The sequence below is a fragment of the Pristis pectinata genome, chromosome 35, assembly GCF_009764475.1.
Source record: "Pristis pectinata isolate sPriPec2 chromosome 35, sPriPec2.1.pri, whole genome shotgun sequence".
NCBI lineage: Eukaryota > Metazoa > Chordata > Chondrichthyes > Rhinopristiformes > Pristidae > Pristis > Pristis pectinata.
In genome coordinates this window covers 11,060,699-11,078,137 of record NC_067439.1, presented here as the reverse complement: position 1 = coordinate 11,078,137, position 17,439 = coordinate 11,060,699, and the positions used below count along the sequence as shown (strand labels likewise).

Here is a 17,439-nt window from a genome sequence, read left to right as displayed (position 1 = left end):
GTGCAGGCAGATGGGAATAGTTTCATTTGGCACAGTGGTCGGCACAGACATTGTGGGCCGAAGGGCCTGTTCCTGTGTTGTTCTATGTTCACTTTGCGCAGGCCGTTCACACACTCCAGTTTCAACCCCCTTAGTTCTCACACTTTGCACATCTAGGGACACACTGTAATCACTTACACTGTTTACACAGCTCAGCTGTACACACTCAAGGTACGCACTCGCAGCTTACACAGTCCATTCACTATCTGCCCACTCGCCCCTTGCACACTCACACGTTGCACACCGGCTGTGCGCTCCGAAGCGGGGTGGGCGGGGAAAATGCTGGCTGCAATGCAACCAGTTGAAGAGGAATGGAAAGACCCCGCGGTCGGGTGAGGAGATTTTCGCAAGGCAAACACACACATCCATTTCGGGAGCGAATCGAGGGAGATAGTGCGTGTTGCGGCGGAACAGTTGGAAGGAGGGTAAATGATAGCAGAGAGGGCTTCAATGCATGTTTTAAACGGTTAAATGCACTGCACGGTTTTGTATAAAGCTGCCAGGTAGCAGCACATAGACCATGCAATGCTGGCAAACATTCCCAGTCTGGGCTGCTTGTCACTGGACGAGCGAAGGGTGCAATTCGCCGCGACGGGCGCCTGAGGGCGCAGCGAGCGCCCAGTTGTCTGCTCCGCAACCAGTTCAGCCACACTGGCCACACACCTCAAAGGCATCAGTTAATCAGTAACTTCCCCCAACAGTCACACACTTGTATCCCAGAGCTCCCAGTCCCAGAGAGAGAGGGATCTGCAGAGGCAGGTACAGCTGCTGTGCGCTGAGGTGGGGGAGTTCTCCGATCTGCAACGCATTTCTGGGCAACTCTTGAAACTTTTGGACTGTGCATTCACTGGGCGAGGTGCTGGAATTCAGAAGTGGATCCTTTGGAAGCGGACTTCCTCGCAAACATACCCCACCCAACCCCGAGCCCCTCTCCCCGCTGCGCAGAGGACCTGGATCTCAAGGTGTCTCCCAAATTTCCGAGACTTTGGCACTGGAATACAATTTGGAGCCAGAAGTTTATTCACAACCTTCTCCTGCTCCTGCCTTGGTCGATTTTATTTTAAGGAAGGGATATGTTGGGATCTGTGAAAATGGAATCACACGAAATTCCTGAGTGGACCAGTTTATATTCAGACCCTGGTGAGGTCAGTATAATACACATCATCGGTGATCACCCCTTGCAGTCAGTGTGCAGACACTGACCACTTTTGCTAAATGCTGTATTCCCATTTAGAGTCTTTCTAGGACACCGAATCCAAGAAGAAGCGGGTTGCTGGTCTCTGTTCCAGAAGGAGACTTTTGTCTGTGTGGGCGCTCAGTTTAAGGCCTCACTGGTTCTAGTTTGTGCTTTCTCTGGACAGTAATCGGTCCAGTGAAGATGGAGCTTGGGACTGAAAGTGGGACCAAAGCGAGGAGCGCGGAAGAGTTGGAATGCACTGCTCGTGTGTCAGGTTCACAATGATTTCAGTCGTGTACTGCAGCTCCCTCACCGACTGAACCCGATTGTTTCACGTTCAGGGCTTGGCACTGGTTGAAATGAAAAGTCAGTTGGGCGGTGATTGTTTCATTGCATGGTTGGATCTGCTCAGTGTGTCATTGTGCCTACACTACACTGAGTGCGTGTGTTTATAACAGCGTGCTTGATGTGTGTGTGTGTGTGTGTGTGTGTGTCTGTAACAATGCACCAGTAGTTGGCTATAACAGTGCACCAGTGTTTGGCTGTAACAGTGTGCCAGTGTTTGACTATGTGTGCCAGTGTTTGACTATAAGTGTGCCAGTGTTTGACTATAACAGTGCACCAGTGTTTGACTATAAGTGTGCCAGTGTTTGACTATAACAGTGCACCAGTGTTTGACTATAAGTGTGCCAGTGTTTGACTGTGTCAGTGTTTGATTATAACAATGCGCCAGTGTTTGACTATAACAGTGCACCCGTGTTTGACTATAAGTGTGCCAGTGTTTGACTATAACAGTGCACCAGTGTTTGACTATAAGTGCACCAGTGTCTGACTATAACTATGCCAGTGTTTGACTATAACAGTGTGCCAGTGTTTGACTATAACAGTGCACCAGTGTTTGACTATAAGTGTGCCAGTGTTTGTCTATAACTGTGCCAGTGTTTGACTATAAATCAGTGTGTTTGCCCACTTCAAAGTGTCAGTGTTTATACCAGCATATCATTGTGTCCGTGTGTCTGTCTGTTACAGTGTCAAAGTAGGTCTGTCTTTAACTATAACTGTGTCTGAGTGTCTTTATATCTGTGTGTCTATGTGTATCTGTAACAATGTGCCAGTGTGTGTATCTACAATGTCACTGTGTGCCTGTAACAGTGTCAGTGTGTATGAGTGTGTGTGTGTATTTAATCAGTATGTCTGTGTATCAGTATCAATCTGCATGCTCCAGTGTACCAGCATATGCCTATATTATACTGTATTGGGGGTCTATAACAGTTTGTTAGTCTGAATTCCTCTAGCCACATCAATGTGTCATTGTGTCTGTGTCTATAATAGTGTCTGTGTATGTCTTCGTATCCATGTGTCAGCCCTTCTAAAATAGAGTTAGTGGTTGTGTTTCTATCAGTGTATCGGTGGGTGTTCATACCAATGTGTTCATATGTCAGTCTATAGCACTGTCAGGGTGTGTTTCTATCTGCTTGGCACTGTACATAATTGTGTGCGTGTGTGTGTGTGTGTGTGTGTGTGTGTGTGTGTGTGTGTGTGTGTGTGTGTGTGTGTGTGTGTTTGTGTGAGTCAGTGTCTGTATCTGTTCCTGAGTCAATGTCTGACTCTGTTCCAGAGTGTGCATTTCAATCCACGCATCATTCTGTCTACTTCAATGTCCTGTGTGTCTGTCTTTTATTTCTATGTTCCTATGTGTGTCTTTTCAGTATGTCAGCGTGTGTATTTAAAGGAGGGTTTTCAAACTCAGTGTCATTTCATTGTTTGTGTTTCTATTAGTGTGTCAGTGCATGAGTTTATTTCAAAGTGTAGTGAGTTTTAACCAGGGTCTCACACGTCCTTATTCCAGTGTGTGTGTGTCTGTGTGTGTGTCTATGATGGAGTGCAGTGTGTTTCAACCAATGCATCAGTCTGTGTGTATCTATCAGATTATCGAGGAAGTGTCAGTGCATTTATAACAAAGTGTCTCTGCTAAAGTCAATGTGCCGTAGTATGTGTTTGTGTCAGGTTCTGTGTATATCAATGTGTTTCTCTGTGTATTGACTCCAGCCTGTCACCATCTGCAGTTATAGTGTGTTGCTGTGTGTGGTTATTTCCATCCATGGGTACATCTGCTACACATTACTGGAGAGTGTGTTGATTTCAATATGTTTGTGCACATGTCCCATTTGCTTTATCACTTTGCATCTTCATATCAGTGTTTCACTCTGTGTTTGAGAGTGTGCCTTTATGCCATCCCCTCCCTGGTATCTGAAGTAAACCAGGCCTTTTCCAAACATTGTTATATTTGACCCAGGATTGAGCTTCAGATCCCCCACCCCCCCCACCCTACAGCATCGCGAAGGTTGTCTCCTTCCAGCCCTGTAACACTGGCCACTTCTACACATGCCCCAGCTCAGCTGTTCAAGCCGTCATTCTTGACTTGACTCATCCTTGAAGTTGACATCTTGACTTGTCTTTTTCAACTCTTCTTGGGTGACCCCATTCATTCGACCGGCCTGGACTTGCCATCCAAAACTTCGTTCTGTAACACACACTGTAACACCCCTCCACCCATCAACGCTATCTTTTCAGTTTTACACTCTTTCAGTTAAGCAACACCTTGGTTTTAAAACACTTGCCTCCGTTTTTGACATCGATGCAGCACCTCCTTTCCTCTGACAAATCACTGAGATATTGGTGCTCTTCGAATCATGGGCTCTTGCTAATCCCAAATTTAATCGTTCCACCATCGGTAGCCGTTCCTTCAGCTGCCAAGGTTCCTTGCTCCAGGATTCCTGCCTAAACCCTTCAGGTTCTTACTGGAGGATTACTCGTGTTGATATCAAAGTGTTAATCCATCTGTTCCCTTGTGTGTTTGTGTATACATGTGTGTGAGTGTGTCTGTGAGTGTGTCTGTGTCAGTATGTGCGTCTACAATGGAATGTCTGTTTATAGATCAATATTTGAGTGTTTATATCAGATGATCATTTTTTGTTTCTATCACTGTGTCATTGTGTGTACATTTATATTAAAGTGCATCTGTGTGCTAATATTAGTGTGTCAATGTGTGTGTTTATGTGTCTGTCAATGTGTGTGTTAGTTTTTGTGTTTATATCAACATTTCTGTGTATTTATGTGCGTGTGCCAGTGTGTGGTTATATCAATGTGTTATTCTGTTTAATTATGTGTTTCTTCCGCTGTGTGTATCAACAGTGTGTTACTGTGTGTGATCATCTGAGCTTCAGTGTGTTGCAGTGTGTTTATTTCAGTATGTTACTGAACAAATCCATTTCACTGTGTGTTTGTATCTTCCTATCACTGTATCATTTGTGTATCTCCATGCCAACCGTCTGCCTGACAATGGTCAGGGCCTGGACCAGACTGTTTTCAAGCACCATCGCATTGACCCAGAGCCCAGCTTGGGCCACTTCCCCTCAGCGTCACCTGTGTAACACCGACCAACTCCACACCTGCATCTGCCTGCCCACTGAAACACTCGCCGTCCTTTCTGACAGCCATCCCAATACCTTCATCACTGGGCTGCTTTGTTCCCTAAACTTGAGACCATCTGCAGACTGCGTCGTAACTCACACTGTGGTCCCGGTCAGCTACCACCCTGAGTCCATCGACCAACATTGACTCCCAGTTTAGCCAAGTCTTGACTCTAAAATTCTCATCCTTAATTCTGAAACCTCTTCATGACTTATAGAGTTACATGGCAAGGAAAATGGCCCTTCAGCCCGACTCGTCTGTGCTGACCAAGGTGCCTTCCGGAGCTAGTCCCATTTGCCTGCATTTGACCCATATCCCTCTAAACCTTTCCTATCCATGGACCCATCCGAATGTCTTTTAAATGTTGTAACTGTACCCACCTCTGCCACTTCCTCTGGTAGCTCAGTCCATATACCCACCACCCTCTGTGTGAAGAAGTTGGCCCTCAGGTCCCCTTTAAATCTTTCCCCTCCCACCTTAAACCTTTGCCCTCTGGTTTTAGACTGCCCTACCTCCAAGGCTTTGGGCCTCTTAAGTCTGTACCCTCAGAGGTACCAGCACCGTCTGACCTTCTGCTAAATCTTAATATTTCTACCACTGAGAGTCAGGCTTGGGATCTGGAATTCTCTGCCTTAACCCCTTGGCCTCTCTCCCTCCCTATAGCTTTCATGCTGCTTAAAATCTACCACTTGGCCAAACCTCCGGCCATTTCATCCCCTCTCGTGCAGCTCTGTGTCAATTTTGTCTGGCGGCACTCCTGCCAAGGTGCTTGAGATATTCTGTCACATTAGAGTGCCAGATAAAATGAAAGTTATTGTCTGTGTGTTCAAGATAGTGTGTTGGTATGTGTGTTTATGTACAGGAGTTTGTCAGTGGAGTATCATTGTGTATGTCTGTACCTAAATGTTCAGGTATATGTATCAGAAAGTTCCTGTGTGTGGTCACTTCAGTGAAGCAGTGTGAGTGGTGTGTGTTTATGTCAGTGTGTCACTGTGCATGTTCATGTACTGTGTCACTTTGTCCTCTTATATCAGTGTGCTTCATTATATCATGTGTTCTTGTTTGCAGCAGCGTGTTGGTGTGCCTGTTTACGTGTGTGTGTTTGACACACTTGTGTCACAGTGGGTGTATTTAAATCATTGTGCCCTGTTACAACTTCATATCAGCATCAGTTGCACAGTTAAATCTCAGTGTGACCATGTACGTTCCTATCTGTGGGTAGCTGTCTGCTTGTACAAAGTGTGTCTGTTTGTATTTAAATTAGGGTGTCATGTGCTCACACATTTACGTCACTGTGCATTTTTATATTGGTGTCAGTATGGGTCCTTATCTCAGTAGTCATTCTGTTCGTTTGACTGTTTATCACTGTGTCTCTATCTTATAATCTTATACAAGGTCATTCAGCCCGTTGGGTCCATGCTTGCTCCCAGTGGAGTGATTCCATCAGTCTACTTCCCCGTCTTCTTATTTCCCTTCAGCCCTACAATTTAGTGTAGCAGTTAGTGTAATGCTATCACAGCGCCAGCGACCCGGGTTCAATTCCAGCCGCTGTCTGTAAGGAGGTTGTACGTTCTCCCCGTGTCTGCGTGGGTTTCCTCCGGGTGTTCCGGTTTCCTCCCATATTCCAAAGATGTACGGGTTAGGAAGTTGTGGGCGTGCTATGTTGGGACCGGAAGCGTGGCGACACTTGCGGGCTGCCCCCAGCACACTCTATGTAAAAGATGCATTTCATTGTGTTTCGACGTACATGTGACTACCTTACACTGTGCAGTAATATTTGTGTGTCCATGAATTGTCTTACATCAGTATATCATTGTGTACATTTATATGTGTGTTATCGAAAATGTTCATGTTTCTGGGTTATGTGACAGCTTTACATCAGTGTTACAGCAAGTATCTACTCAGAGTGTCAGTGTATTTATGATGGTGCAAGGACGGGTGTCAGTGACTTGTTACATGGGCGCGTCACTGTATAACCACCAAAGTGCGTCGTCCGCATCTGTTTATTATTGAATCACTGTTCTTTTATTGTTTTGTATTTGTGTGTATAATTACTATGTCAGTGCATTCATATCAGTGCGTCTTGTACATTGTTTCAGAGTTCCTGTTTATATCAGTGTAACAGTGCATGTAAAAGTGAAAGTGTGTCTATGTGTTTGTTGAAATCGGTGAATCATTCCACATCCCTGTATCATTGGATGGTTACATCAGTGTGACTCTGCATGTTTTATATCACCGAACTGGTATGTTTACATGCGTGACACAGCATGTTCCTGTCAGTGCTTCACACATGTTCATATCAGTTTATGTCACTGATTCAGAGTGCCTGCTTATATCACGGTACAATGCTCGTGCTTTATCTCATTGTCTCACTACATTTGCACTAGTTCTTCTACGTGTGTGTGTCAGTCTGCTTCTTTATCCCAGTGTGTGGAATATCACAGCACTGATGTATCCTCAATCCTCACCTTATCCATCACCGGCTCGTCCCTTCCTCAGCTCCTCTTCCTCTGTTTCTGCGAGAGGTTTGTGACCAATGTCCTCTGAAAGCCGACTGACCCCTGGGCACCCTGGGTACTGACCCCAGGCACCCTGGGCACTGACCCCTGGACACCCTGGGTACTGACCCCCAGGCACCCAGGGTACTGACCCCCAGACACCCTGGGTACTGACCCCCAGGCACCCAGGGCACTGACCCCCGGGCACCCTGGGTACTGACCCCCAGGCGCCCTAGGTACTGACCCCCGGGCACCCTGGGTACTGACGCCCGGACACCCTGGGTACTGACTCCGGATACCCTGGATTCTGACCCCCAGATACCCTGGGCACTAAATCCCGGATATGCTGGGTACTGACCCCTGGATACGCTGGGTTCTGACCCCCGGATACTCTGGGCACTAACCCCCAGATACCCTGGGTACTGACCCCCGGGTATCCAGGGTACTGACCCCTGGGCACTCTGGTTACTGACCCCTGGGTACCCTGGGTACTGACCCCTGGGCACCCTGGGTTCTGACCCCTGGATACCCTGGGTACTGACCCCTGAGCACTCTGGGTACTGACCCTTGGCACCCCAGGTACTGACCCCTTGGCACCCCGGGTACTAACCCCTAGGTACCCTGGGTACTGACCCCTAGATACCCTGGGTACTGACCCCCAGGTATCCTGGGTGATGACCCCCAGGTGCCCTGTGTACTGACCCCTGGGTACCCTGGGTACTGACCCTCAGATACCCTGGGTACTGATCCCTGAGTATCCTGGGTACTGACCCCCGGATACCCTGGGTACTGACCCCTGAGCACTCTGGGTACTGACCCTGGGTACCCTGGGTACTGACCCCCAGGTATCCTGGGTGATGACCCCTGAGTGCCCTGTGTACTGACCCCTGGGTGCCCTGTGTACTGACCCTCAGATACCCTGGGTACTGACCCCTGAGTATCCTGGGTACTGACCCCCTGATACCCTGGGTACTGACCCCTGAGTATCCTGGGTACTGACCCCCGGATACCCTGGGTACTGACCCCTGAGTATCCTGGGTACTGACCCCCGGATACCCTGGGTACTGACCCCTGAGCACCTTGCCTACATTTGCACCCACTCTATTTACATTCTCTCCGTTTCTGCCTTTCTGTTGCACCCAAGTATTTCTGACGTGCCTGCCTTTCTCCTCAGCCTAAGGTTCCCTTCCCCTGTAGCTGATCGGAGCCCAAACAATTCCCTTCCATTTCCTGCACTTGAGCCCTTGTTCCGTCCCTCCTCTCCCAGAAACATGATGGTGTTCCCGTTCCCTCACCTCCCACCCACTTCCCATTTCAGTGGATCACCTGCGGCCATTTCCAAAACTTCGAGTGTGATTCCCCCATCAAACACATCGTCAACACTCCACTCCTTCTCCAACATCCTGCTTTATTCCTCAATCACCTCCTCTTTGCCTTGCCATTTTTCCGACCTCCTCCCTTCCCACTGCCCTGGGCTCCATGCTCCCTCTGCACCCATGTGCAGTTAGTGTGCTGCATTTGCTGGCCTCCGTGTTATCTCCTCTACCTGGAGGAGACCAAAAGCAGATTGGTGAGCACCGCTGCTCAGACTGCAGGCATGATCCAAGGTCTCTGGTCACCTGTCACTTTAATTCTCCACACCATTTCCTCTCCAACCTCTCTGCCCATGGCCTTTTACACTGCAACATGCGCTCGACGAACAACTTCTGATCTGACACTTTCTGGAGACACGGAAGACTGCAGATGCTGGAATCTGGAGCAACGCACAAAACTCTGGAGGAACTCAGTGCATCAGGCAGCATCCGTGGAGGAAGATGGGCAGTTGACGTTTCGGGTTGAGGCCCTTCGTCTGGCTATCTCCCCCTTTCTTTCCAGTGCAGATGAACGTTTACTGTCTATTTCCCTCCTTAGATGTTCCCTGAGCCACTGAGTTCCTCCAGCGCCTTTTGTGTTGTGACATTTTTTGGACTAAGCTCTGTGCTTAACCTGCTCTAGACTCATCTATTGTTCCTTTATGTGTCCCAATATCACCTCCTTGGGTCCTGTACCATCCTTCCTCTTGACACTGATTCACTCTTCCATCCCATTACAGACACCTCCCCTGTTGTCCTCTCCTATCCAACCCACCCCTTTCTCTGCATCTTAAAACCTGTTCATCTCCAGTCTCTCCAGTTTTGATGAAAGACCATTCCCCGGAATATCTGCTGTTGCCTGACCTGCTGAACCTTTCCCAATAGTCTTGAATAGAAATTTGCCCCAGCTCAGTAGCACTAAACATGCTTTATAGTCACAACAGGGTGTTGCATTCAGTTCTCCAAGTTCACCGGGCAAAGTATGGCCCACTGACACAGCTACAGAGCATGTTTAGTGTTACAGACTGGAGACGCAGTTCTAGGCATCTGCTTTCATCTGTCTATTGGTTTACATAATCTGCTAATGTAATCTGTTAATTGTAGTGTGCCACATTGTGTTTGTATCAGCAACGTTGCAGTCACTGTTAAAGTTAGCTATATCAATGTGCTATTGTCTCTGCTGATGTGCATTAGGATTGTGTTTATAGTGATCTGTACTAGTTTATATAAGTATGTCACTTTATCTCTGTGACTGTGTGTATTTTGTTAGTGTGTCATTGTGGGTGTGTGTGTGTATCAGTGCAATAGTGTGTGCCTAGCCCTGGTGTCAATGTGTGTTCTTATATCCATTCTATGATGGAAGTCGGGGGCCCTCACTTGTTGAGTGAGAGCCTCGACAAATGCCATCGACCCAACATTGATTAGCGATCTGCTGGTTCCCAGAACAAAGACTCAATCCACCACCCAGTGCACCGAATCGGTCCTGGAACTGCGATCCTGTAGCTTTAACCCTGAGGGACTTCCCTGGCTGTGGTGTGAATCCTGTGAACATGCAGAAGAGCACTTGTGCTTGAAGAAGCCAATGTCTCCAATACCCAACAATCTACAATCCCACAATTGGCAACAGTTAGCCAAAATATAGCGAGGAACACCATCACCACTCAAAATCTTCCCTCCAACTGAGGAACAATCTATCCCCACACGAGTATTAAAATATGAGAGCTGTACATCACCAACATGAAATGTAACTTGAAATGGCCCAACCAACTGCCTCTAAGCACCGACACCAACTCTGTGCATTGGCATCGTTACAGCCATCATATTATGTGGAACTATGATACAAAGGAAGAGATAGCAAAGGCATCCCAGTCTGCATACCTCGCAGGACCTGCCCCTGGCCTTAACCTCAACCCGCTCGTTGACAGTCTGATTGCATCTCAGGTCTTCCCATGAACTCCGGACACCATTGCTTCCCCAACAGTCAACAGAGAACCATCACCACCCACAATGACATTGAATTCCAGTGACTTAGTCAAAGTGAATCCCATGTGGAACCTGGCTGAAACGACTGAAATGTTATAGGGAAGCCATTGATAAAGTAGCGACTCAAATCCCTGTGAAGCCACAGTTTTGTTGGCCACTTCCAGGAAAGAGAATCCCTCTGGGCTACAGGGAAGAGTGAACTCCTTGTGGGCAAAAGAGACCAGATGTCATTTCCAACAACATATTGAGTCAACCACAGGTTGGATGGCATAGCTGCAGTCCCTAGATGGTCTGTTTCAGCAGTATATCGAGTTGTTGAAGGACTGTGCTGTTACTGTCCTGGGCTCTTCCCGGACACCTCAAAGCTGTTTAGACCAACAGAACACTGTCTCTTCAAAGTCCAACTCCAACTGTTTGAAGAACACAAAAGGAACTCTCACCAGAAGTTCCAAGCAAGAGGTTGGAACACAGACTTCGTTCAGCAAAGTGGAAATGATGGATTAGCTTCAATGAAGAAAAAGAAAGTGACCATCAAAGGAAGCCCCTGACTGATCCTTCTCCAACAGCTGAGCAGCAAAAGATCACGCCTGGTGAAATTGTAGAGCAAATCCACAGAACCTGGGTGCACAAAGGTGTGGCAGGAAGCCGAGGTCAATGCTGCATTATTCTTTGGATCAAGAAGCCCTCCCTGAAATCTTCTCTAATCCTCCTACCAATCCAGTGAGCTTAGACCAATAGGTCCTGGTAATTGATCACACTGTCCTTTCTATTCATTCTTTCTGTCTGTGGGAGGCAGTGGATATTGCAGCCTAAGACATAGGTAGCTGCCAGTATGCCATGCGACTAAGTAATCCAGTCCAGGATTTGATGATATGTGGCAGTGGTTGCAAGTGAAGGTGTTGTAATTGGAAAGTCTGGAAGCTCCATGCTTCTTATGGGCTCTTCAAGCAGTCAGAGCTAATTCCTGTCATGGATTTTGATGCCCCTGCTCAAGGTAATGGCGCCATTTGTTCAAACCACTTATCAGGGGTTCCCATTGGTCAGGATCAGTTCCAAATTTCTTCATTTGTTGCTTGCCTACATCTTTAATATAGAACCTTGGGTTGTCCTGTCTTCCCTCTGTTAAGTTCTCATATATTGGAAGGTATTCTGAGGGACAGGATATATAAGTATCTGGATAGACAGAACCTGATCGGGGATAGTCAACGTGGCTTTGTGCGTGGTAGGTCATGTCTAACCAATCTTATAGAGTTTTTCGAGGAGGTTACCAGGAAGGCTGATGAAGGGAAGGTGCTGGACGTTGTCTGCATGGACTTTAGCAAGGCCTTTGACAAAGTCCCGCAGGGGAGGCTGGTCCAGAAAGTTAAGTCGCTTGGCATTCAGGATGAAATAGTCAATTGGATTCAACGTTGGCTTAGTGGGAGAAGCCAGAGAGTGGTAGTAGATGGTTGTCTCTCTGATTGGAGGCCGGTGACTGGTGGTGTGCCGCAGGGATTGGTGCTGGGTCTGTTGTTGTTTATCATCTATATTAATGATTTAGATGATAATGTGGTGAACTGGATCAGCAAAATTGTGAATGACACTAAGACTGGGGGTGTAGTGGACTGCGAGGAAGGTTATCAAAGCTTACAAAGCGATCTGGACCAGCTGGGAAAATGGGCTGAAAAATAGCAGGTGGAATTTAATGCAGACAAGTGTGAGGTGCTGCACTTTGGGAGGACAAACCAACGTAAGACTTAAACAGTGAATGGTAGGGCTCTGCGGTGTGCAGTAGAACTAAGGGACCTGGGAATACAGGTCCATGGTTCCTTGAAAGTGGCAACACAGGTAGGTAGGGTCACAAAGAGAGCTTTTGGCACACTGGCCTTCATAAATCAGGGCACTGAGTACAGGAGTTGGGATATTATGTTGAAGTTGTATAAGACTTTGGTGAGGCCAAACTTAAGAGTATTGTGTGCAGTTCTGGTCACCTACCTACAGGAAAGATATCAATAAGCTTGAAAGAGTGCAGAGAAAATTTACAAGGATGTTGCCAGGACTTGAGGACCTGAGTTACAGGGAAAGGCGGAATAGGTTAGAACTTTATTCCCTGGAGCACAGGAGAATGAGGGAAGATCTTATAGAAGTATACTAAATTATGAGGGGTTTAGATAGGGTGAATGCATGCAGGCTTTTTCCCCTCCGGTTGGGTGAGACTAGAGCTAGAGGACATAGATTTAGGGTGAAAGGTGAAATATTTAAGGGGAATCTGAGGGGGAACTACTTCACTCAGAGGGTGGTGCGAGTGTGGAGCGAACTGCCAGCGGAAGTGGTGGATGCGGATTCAATTGTAACATTTAAGAGAAGTTTGGATAGGTGCATGGATGAGAGAGGAATGGAGGGCTATGGTCCAGGCACGGGTAGATGGGACTAGGCAGGAAACCAGGCTGGCATGGACTAAATGGGCTGAAGGGCCTGTTTCTGTGCTGTATGACTCTGTGTAACATGTCTTTGGGTATAGATCCCCTCCCATCTGCACAGATGGTCGAAGCAGTGCGGTTATCTCTACTTGTGTAGAGCTATCACACTTGGTCAATTAAAAACCTCTGCAATGGGGACATTATCTTGTCTTTTGAGACTGAGTATTCCCTGTAAGCAGTTACTTAACATCTGCTCTGGCTGTTCACGTTTTCTCACCATACATGAGACTGTAAGTGTGCAAGTTTTGTGTAAGCTTTGTACACTGGCGTTTTGGTCTTGACAGTAAACTTGAAGTTGTTCCACTCTTTTACCTGTTCTGCTGAAAGCTAGTCTAGGCCTCTCATAATTTTACACCATAATTAAATCTCCCTTTGGTCTCCTTTGTTCCCAAGAAACAACCCCAGCCTTGTCAGTCCCCCTTCATTACTATAATTCCCCCACTCAGGCAGGATCCTTGCAAATTTGCTCTGCACTCTCTCCAGTACTGGCACATCCTTCCTGGAGTGTGGTGACCAGAACTGTTCACAGTGCTGTGGCTAAACTAATGTTTTATACAGTTCTAGAATAACGTCTTTGTTCTTACATTCTGATGAAGGCAGGTGTTCCATATACTTTTTACACCACCTGTTGTTCTCAGAGATCTGTGCGTACTCCCTCCAAGATCTCTCTGTTCCTCTGGTATTCTACAATTCATGGTGATTTTTCTCGCATTTTTTCCCTCTCTGGATGTGTTACTTCACACGTCTGCATATTGAATTCCATGTGCACTTCTGCGCTGAACTAACCAGGCAAATTATGTTTTCCTGCAGCCTTGGACTGTCTTCACTATAGATCTTGGTATGATCGACAAAGTTCTTAATCACGGCGCATTTAACTTCACATCATGAACATATACCGTGAGAGGCAGGAGACTCAGAACTGAGCTCAGCACACGGCTCTTCAATCACCAAACTTCCCGTTGGCCATAAGCCTTAGCTTTCTTCCACTGAACCAAATCTTCATTCAGTTTGCCACTTTCTTTTGAATCCCAGGAGCTTTTAGTTTCCTGGTCAAGCTACCACATGAGACTTTGTCAAACACTTCACTAAAATCCGCATAGACCACAACAAATACGCTGCCCTCATTGATAATCTTTCTGACTTCCTCAAAAAAAAATCAATCAAGTTTGGTGAACATGATCTTCCTTCAACAAATGCATGCTGATTGACCCTGATGCCTCGAACTGTTGATTTATTGGTATTGGTATTGGTATTGGTTTATTATTGTCACTTGTACCGAGGTACAGTGAAAAACCTGTGTTGCATACCGATTGTACAGGTCAATTCATTACACAGTGCAGTTACATTGAGTTAGTACAGAGTGTATTGAGGTAGTACAGGTAAAAACAATAACAGAACAAAGTGTCACAGCTACAGAGGAAGTGCAGTACAGGTAGACAATAAGGTGCAAGGTCATAACAAGGCAGATGGTGAGGTCAAGAGTCCATCTCATTGTATAAGGGAACGGTTCAATAGTCTTATCACAGTGGGATAGAAGCTGTCCTTGAGCCTGGTGGTACGTGCCCTCAGGCTCCTGTATCTTCTACCTGATGGGAGAGGGGAGAAGAGAGAATGACCCGGGTTAATTATGCTGGCTGCTTCACCAAGGCAGCGAGAGGTAAAGATAGAGTCCGTGGAGGGGAGGCTGGTTTCCATGATGCGCTGGGCTGCGTCTACAACTCTCTGCAGTTTCTTGCGGTCCCAGGCAAAGCAGTTGCGATACCAAGTATGATGCAGTGATGCATCCAGATAGGATTACACTATACATTGGGTAAATCACTAACAGTCCCTGCTGTTTGGTTGACTAGCTCATAGTTTCTTGGCCTGTACTGCTGTCCTTAACATAATTGCACCTCATCCACAGCCTTCCAATCCTCCAGCAATGCACCAGAAGAGGAAACCTGTAGTCGGAGCCTGTGCTATTTTCTCCCTATGCTTCTGAGATACATCTCATCCAGGCCTGGCAACCTACCAACTTTTAAAGGTGCCTCACCTCCTATTATGTTCTCTCTTTCCATGTTTATCATTTCTAATACATTATTCCTCTTTAATGTCAATGTCGATATCTTCCCGATCTTCTGTGAAGACAGACACAAAATATTCATTTTGAAAATAAAGAGGTTGGATTTTGTGTTCAATAGGAGGTAGTAGGTTCAGAACAGATGTGAGGGGCACGTTTTTTATTGAGAGAGTGGCAGATGCCTGGAATGCATGGCATGATAGGGTGGTGGTGGCAAGCTCATTGGAGGCTTTCAAGAAAGGCTTAGATGGGCACATGAATGGGAGGAGAATAGAGGAATATGGGCATTCTGTAGGCAGGAGGGAATAGCTAGGTCGGCACAACATTGTGGGCAGAAGGGCCTGTTCTGTGCTGTACTGTTCTATGTTCTATGAACTTGACATGCCTTCACTCTTTTGATTTCTCCTGCCTTCTCCTGTCATTGAGTCTTAAAGTCCCGCAGCACGGAAACCGGCCCTTCAGCCCAACTGGTCCTCGCCAACCAAAATGTCCTTCCCATTTGCCTGCATTTGGCCCAAGTCCCTCTCAACCTTTCCTCTCCATGTACCTGTCCAAGTGCCTTTTAAATAATGGTAATGTACCTGCCTCAACCTCTTCCTCTTCCTTTCTTATACTTTTAAGCTTCAACTATTTAGAACTTGTCTTTGGGTTTTCCGTTAATTTTCCTGCTGGTGTTTATTCCTGTCCTCTCTTTGATTTTCAGATTTCCTTTTTAATTTCACCCCTGCACATTCTGTAGCCTTTGTGCTATTTTGATCTCTGGTATTTCTTATAAAGCTTTCCTTTTCTGCAGTGTCTTCCCATAAATGTAAATTTACCCTCTTCCTTTGTTTTAGGAGCATATTTGATCTGAACCCTCACTATCTCCTCCCCACTACCTCCCACTGCTCTGCCACTGATTTACCTTCAAATGTTCTTTCCCAGCTGGATCTCAGCCTTGTAAACGCGCCCTTATCTTAAATTTGAGAAGACCTTTTCTCCTGCTCTTTCTTTGTTCATTTCTATACCTGGGATAAATCTAACTGAATAATGATTGCCAAAATGCCCTCTCTTACCACTTTCCCAGTCTCATTCCTTGAACCTCAGCGGAGTGCTTCCACCCCTCTTGTTGAATGCTACATGCTGATGAGAAGCGTTCCCACAAGTGAACATGAAGAATGCCGCACCCGTTAAGTCCTTGTTACCTTCCCAATCAACGTGAAGAAACCCCTTATTACAACGCTTTGTATTTCTCAGAAACTTGCCCAAGTATTTGCCCTTCTATCTCACTCTTACCCTTTGAGGCCTGTGGTATGTTTCCGGCAATTTGATTGCCCTGGTTATGCTCTTTAGTCTGCTCTTAGCTATTGACCTTTCTGTGTATCACCTCTGCTCGTAGATACTTGTTCTTAACCAACACTCCCCAGTCTATCTGTCTGAAACCTCTGTAACCAAGAATGTTAAGCTGCGCACACAGCCCATGCTCAACCACGCGCCAGCAGCAGCCCTGATATTGCACTCCAACTCAAGTCCTCAATTCATCACCTTTATTCCCCAGATTCCTTGGATTGCGGCATAACCAAGTTTTTTTCATTTCCATCACTTTCTGAACCCCTCCCTCCCTCCCTTTTCTTACTTTTCAAACCATTGGCAGTGGGAGTGAATCCCATTCTCACCTCCACCCTAATGTTAACCATCTCCCCAGCAAACCTCCCCGCACGCCTCTGTGGAGAGTCTGCCTTGTACAGATCCCACCTTCCACAGAACTGGTCCCAGTGTTGCAGGAACTTAGTTCCCTCTGTCCTACAGCCTCATACTCACCTGCATTATCCTCTTCTAGTTCTGTACTCACTGGCATGTCGCACTGGGAGTAATCTTATCATTTCAAGTTCACGTTTATTGTCATGGGCATAAATGCCATGAAGATTAGCAACACAGTATATTACAAACATGACAAAAGTAAGTTAATATAAACTTAAATTAACATAAATTATACATAACTTACATGACAAAATAAATATAATGACACTGGAGCAAGTTCAGAGAGAGGAAAATACAGTCCAAGGTAGAATTAGGGTTTTTCAGGTGGGTTCAAGAATCTGATGGCAGTGGGGGAGAAGCTGTGGTTGAACCTTGAGGTGTGGGTCTTCAGTCTCCTGTACCTCCTGCCTGATGGCAGCATCGAGAAGACGGCACGGCCCGGATGGTGGGGGGTCCCTGATGATGGACGTCGCCTTCCTGAGCCATCGCCCCTTGTAGATGTCCCCGATGGTGGGGAGAGCTGTACCCATAATGGAACTGATTTAGGTCATGCTGTTTGATCTCCTCTCTGGCACCTTCCAATGTTCCTTAAGGATACCATCCTACTTGCTGCTACAGCATTGGTACCAACATGCACCATGATCTCCAACTGTTTCCC

General features: G+C 46.6%; 1 protein-coding gene across 2 annotated transcripts in view; it reads left to right on the top strand.

The window, feature by feature from the left end:
- Nucleotides 1–794: 794 nt before the first annotated feature.
- The window catches only part of LOC127586230 (forkhead box protein A2-like), a 34,785-nt gene continuing 18,140 nt past the window's right edge, over nucleotides 795–17,439 (top strand). For both annotated transcript variants that reach the window (XM_052044032.1, XM_052044034.1), the window contains exon 1: nucleotides 795–1,184. In XM_052044032.1, the coding sequence (XP_051899992.1) occupies nucleotides 1,113–1,184 (72 nt within the window). In that variant the 5' untranslated portion in view covers nucleotides 795–1,112. The remainder of the gene's footprint in view (nucleotides 1,185–17,439) is intronic.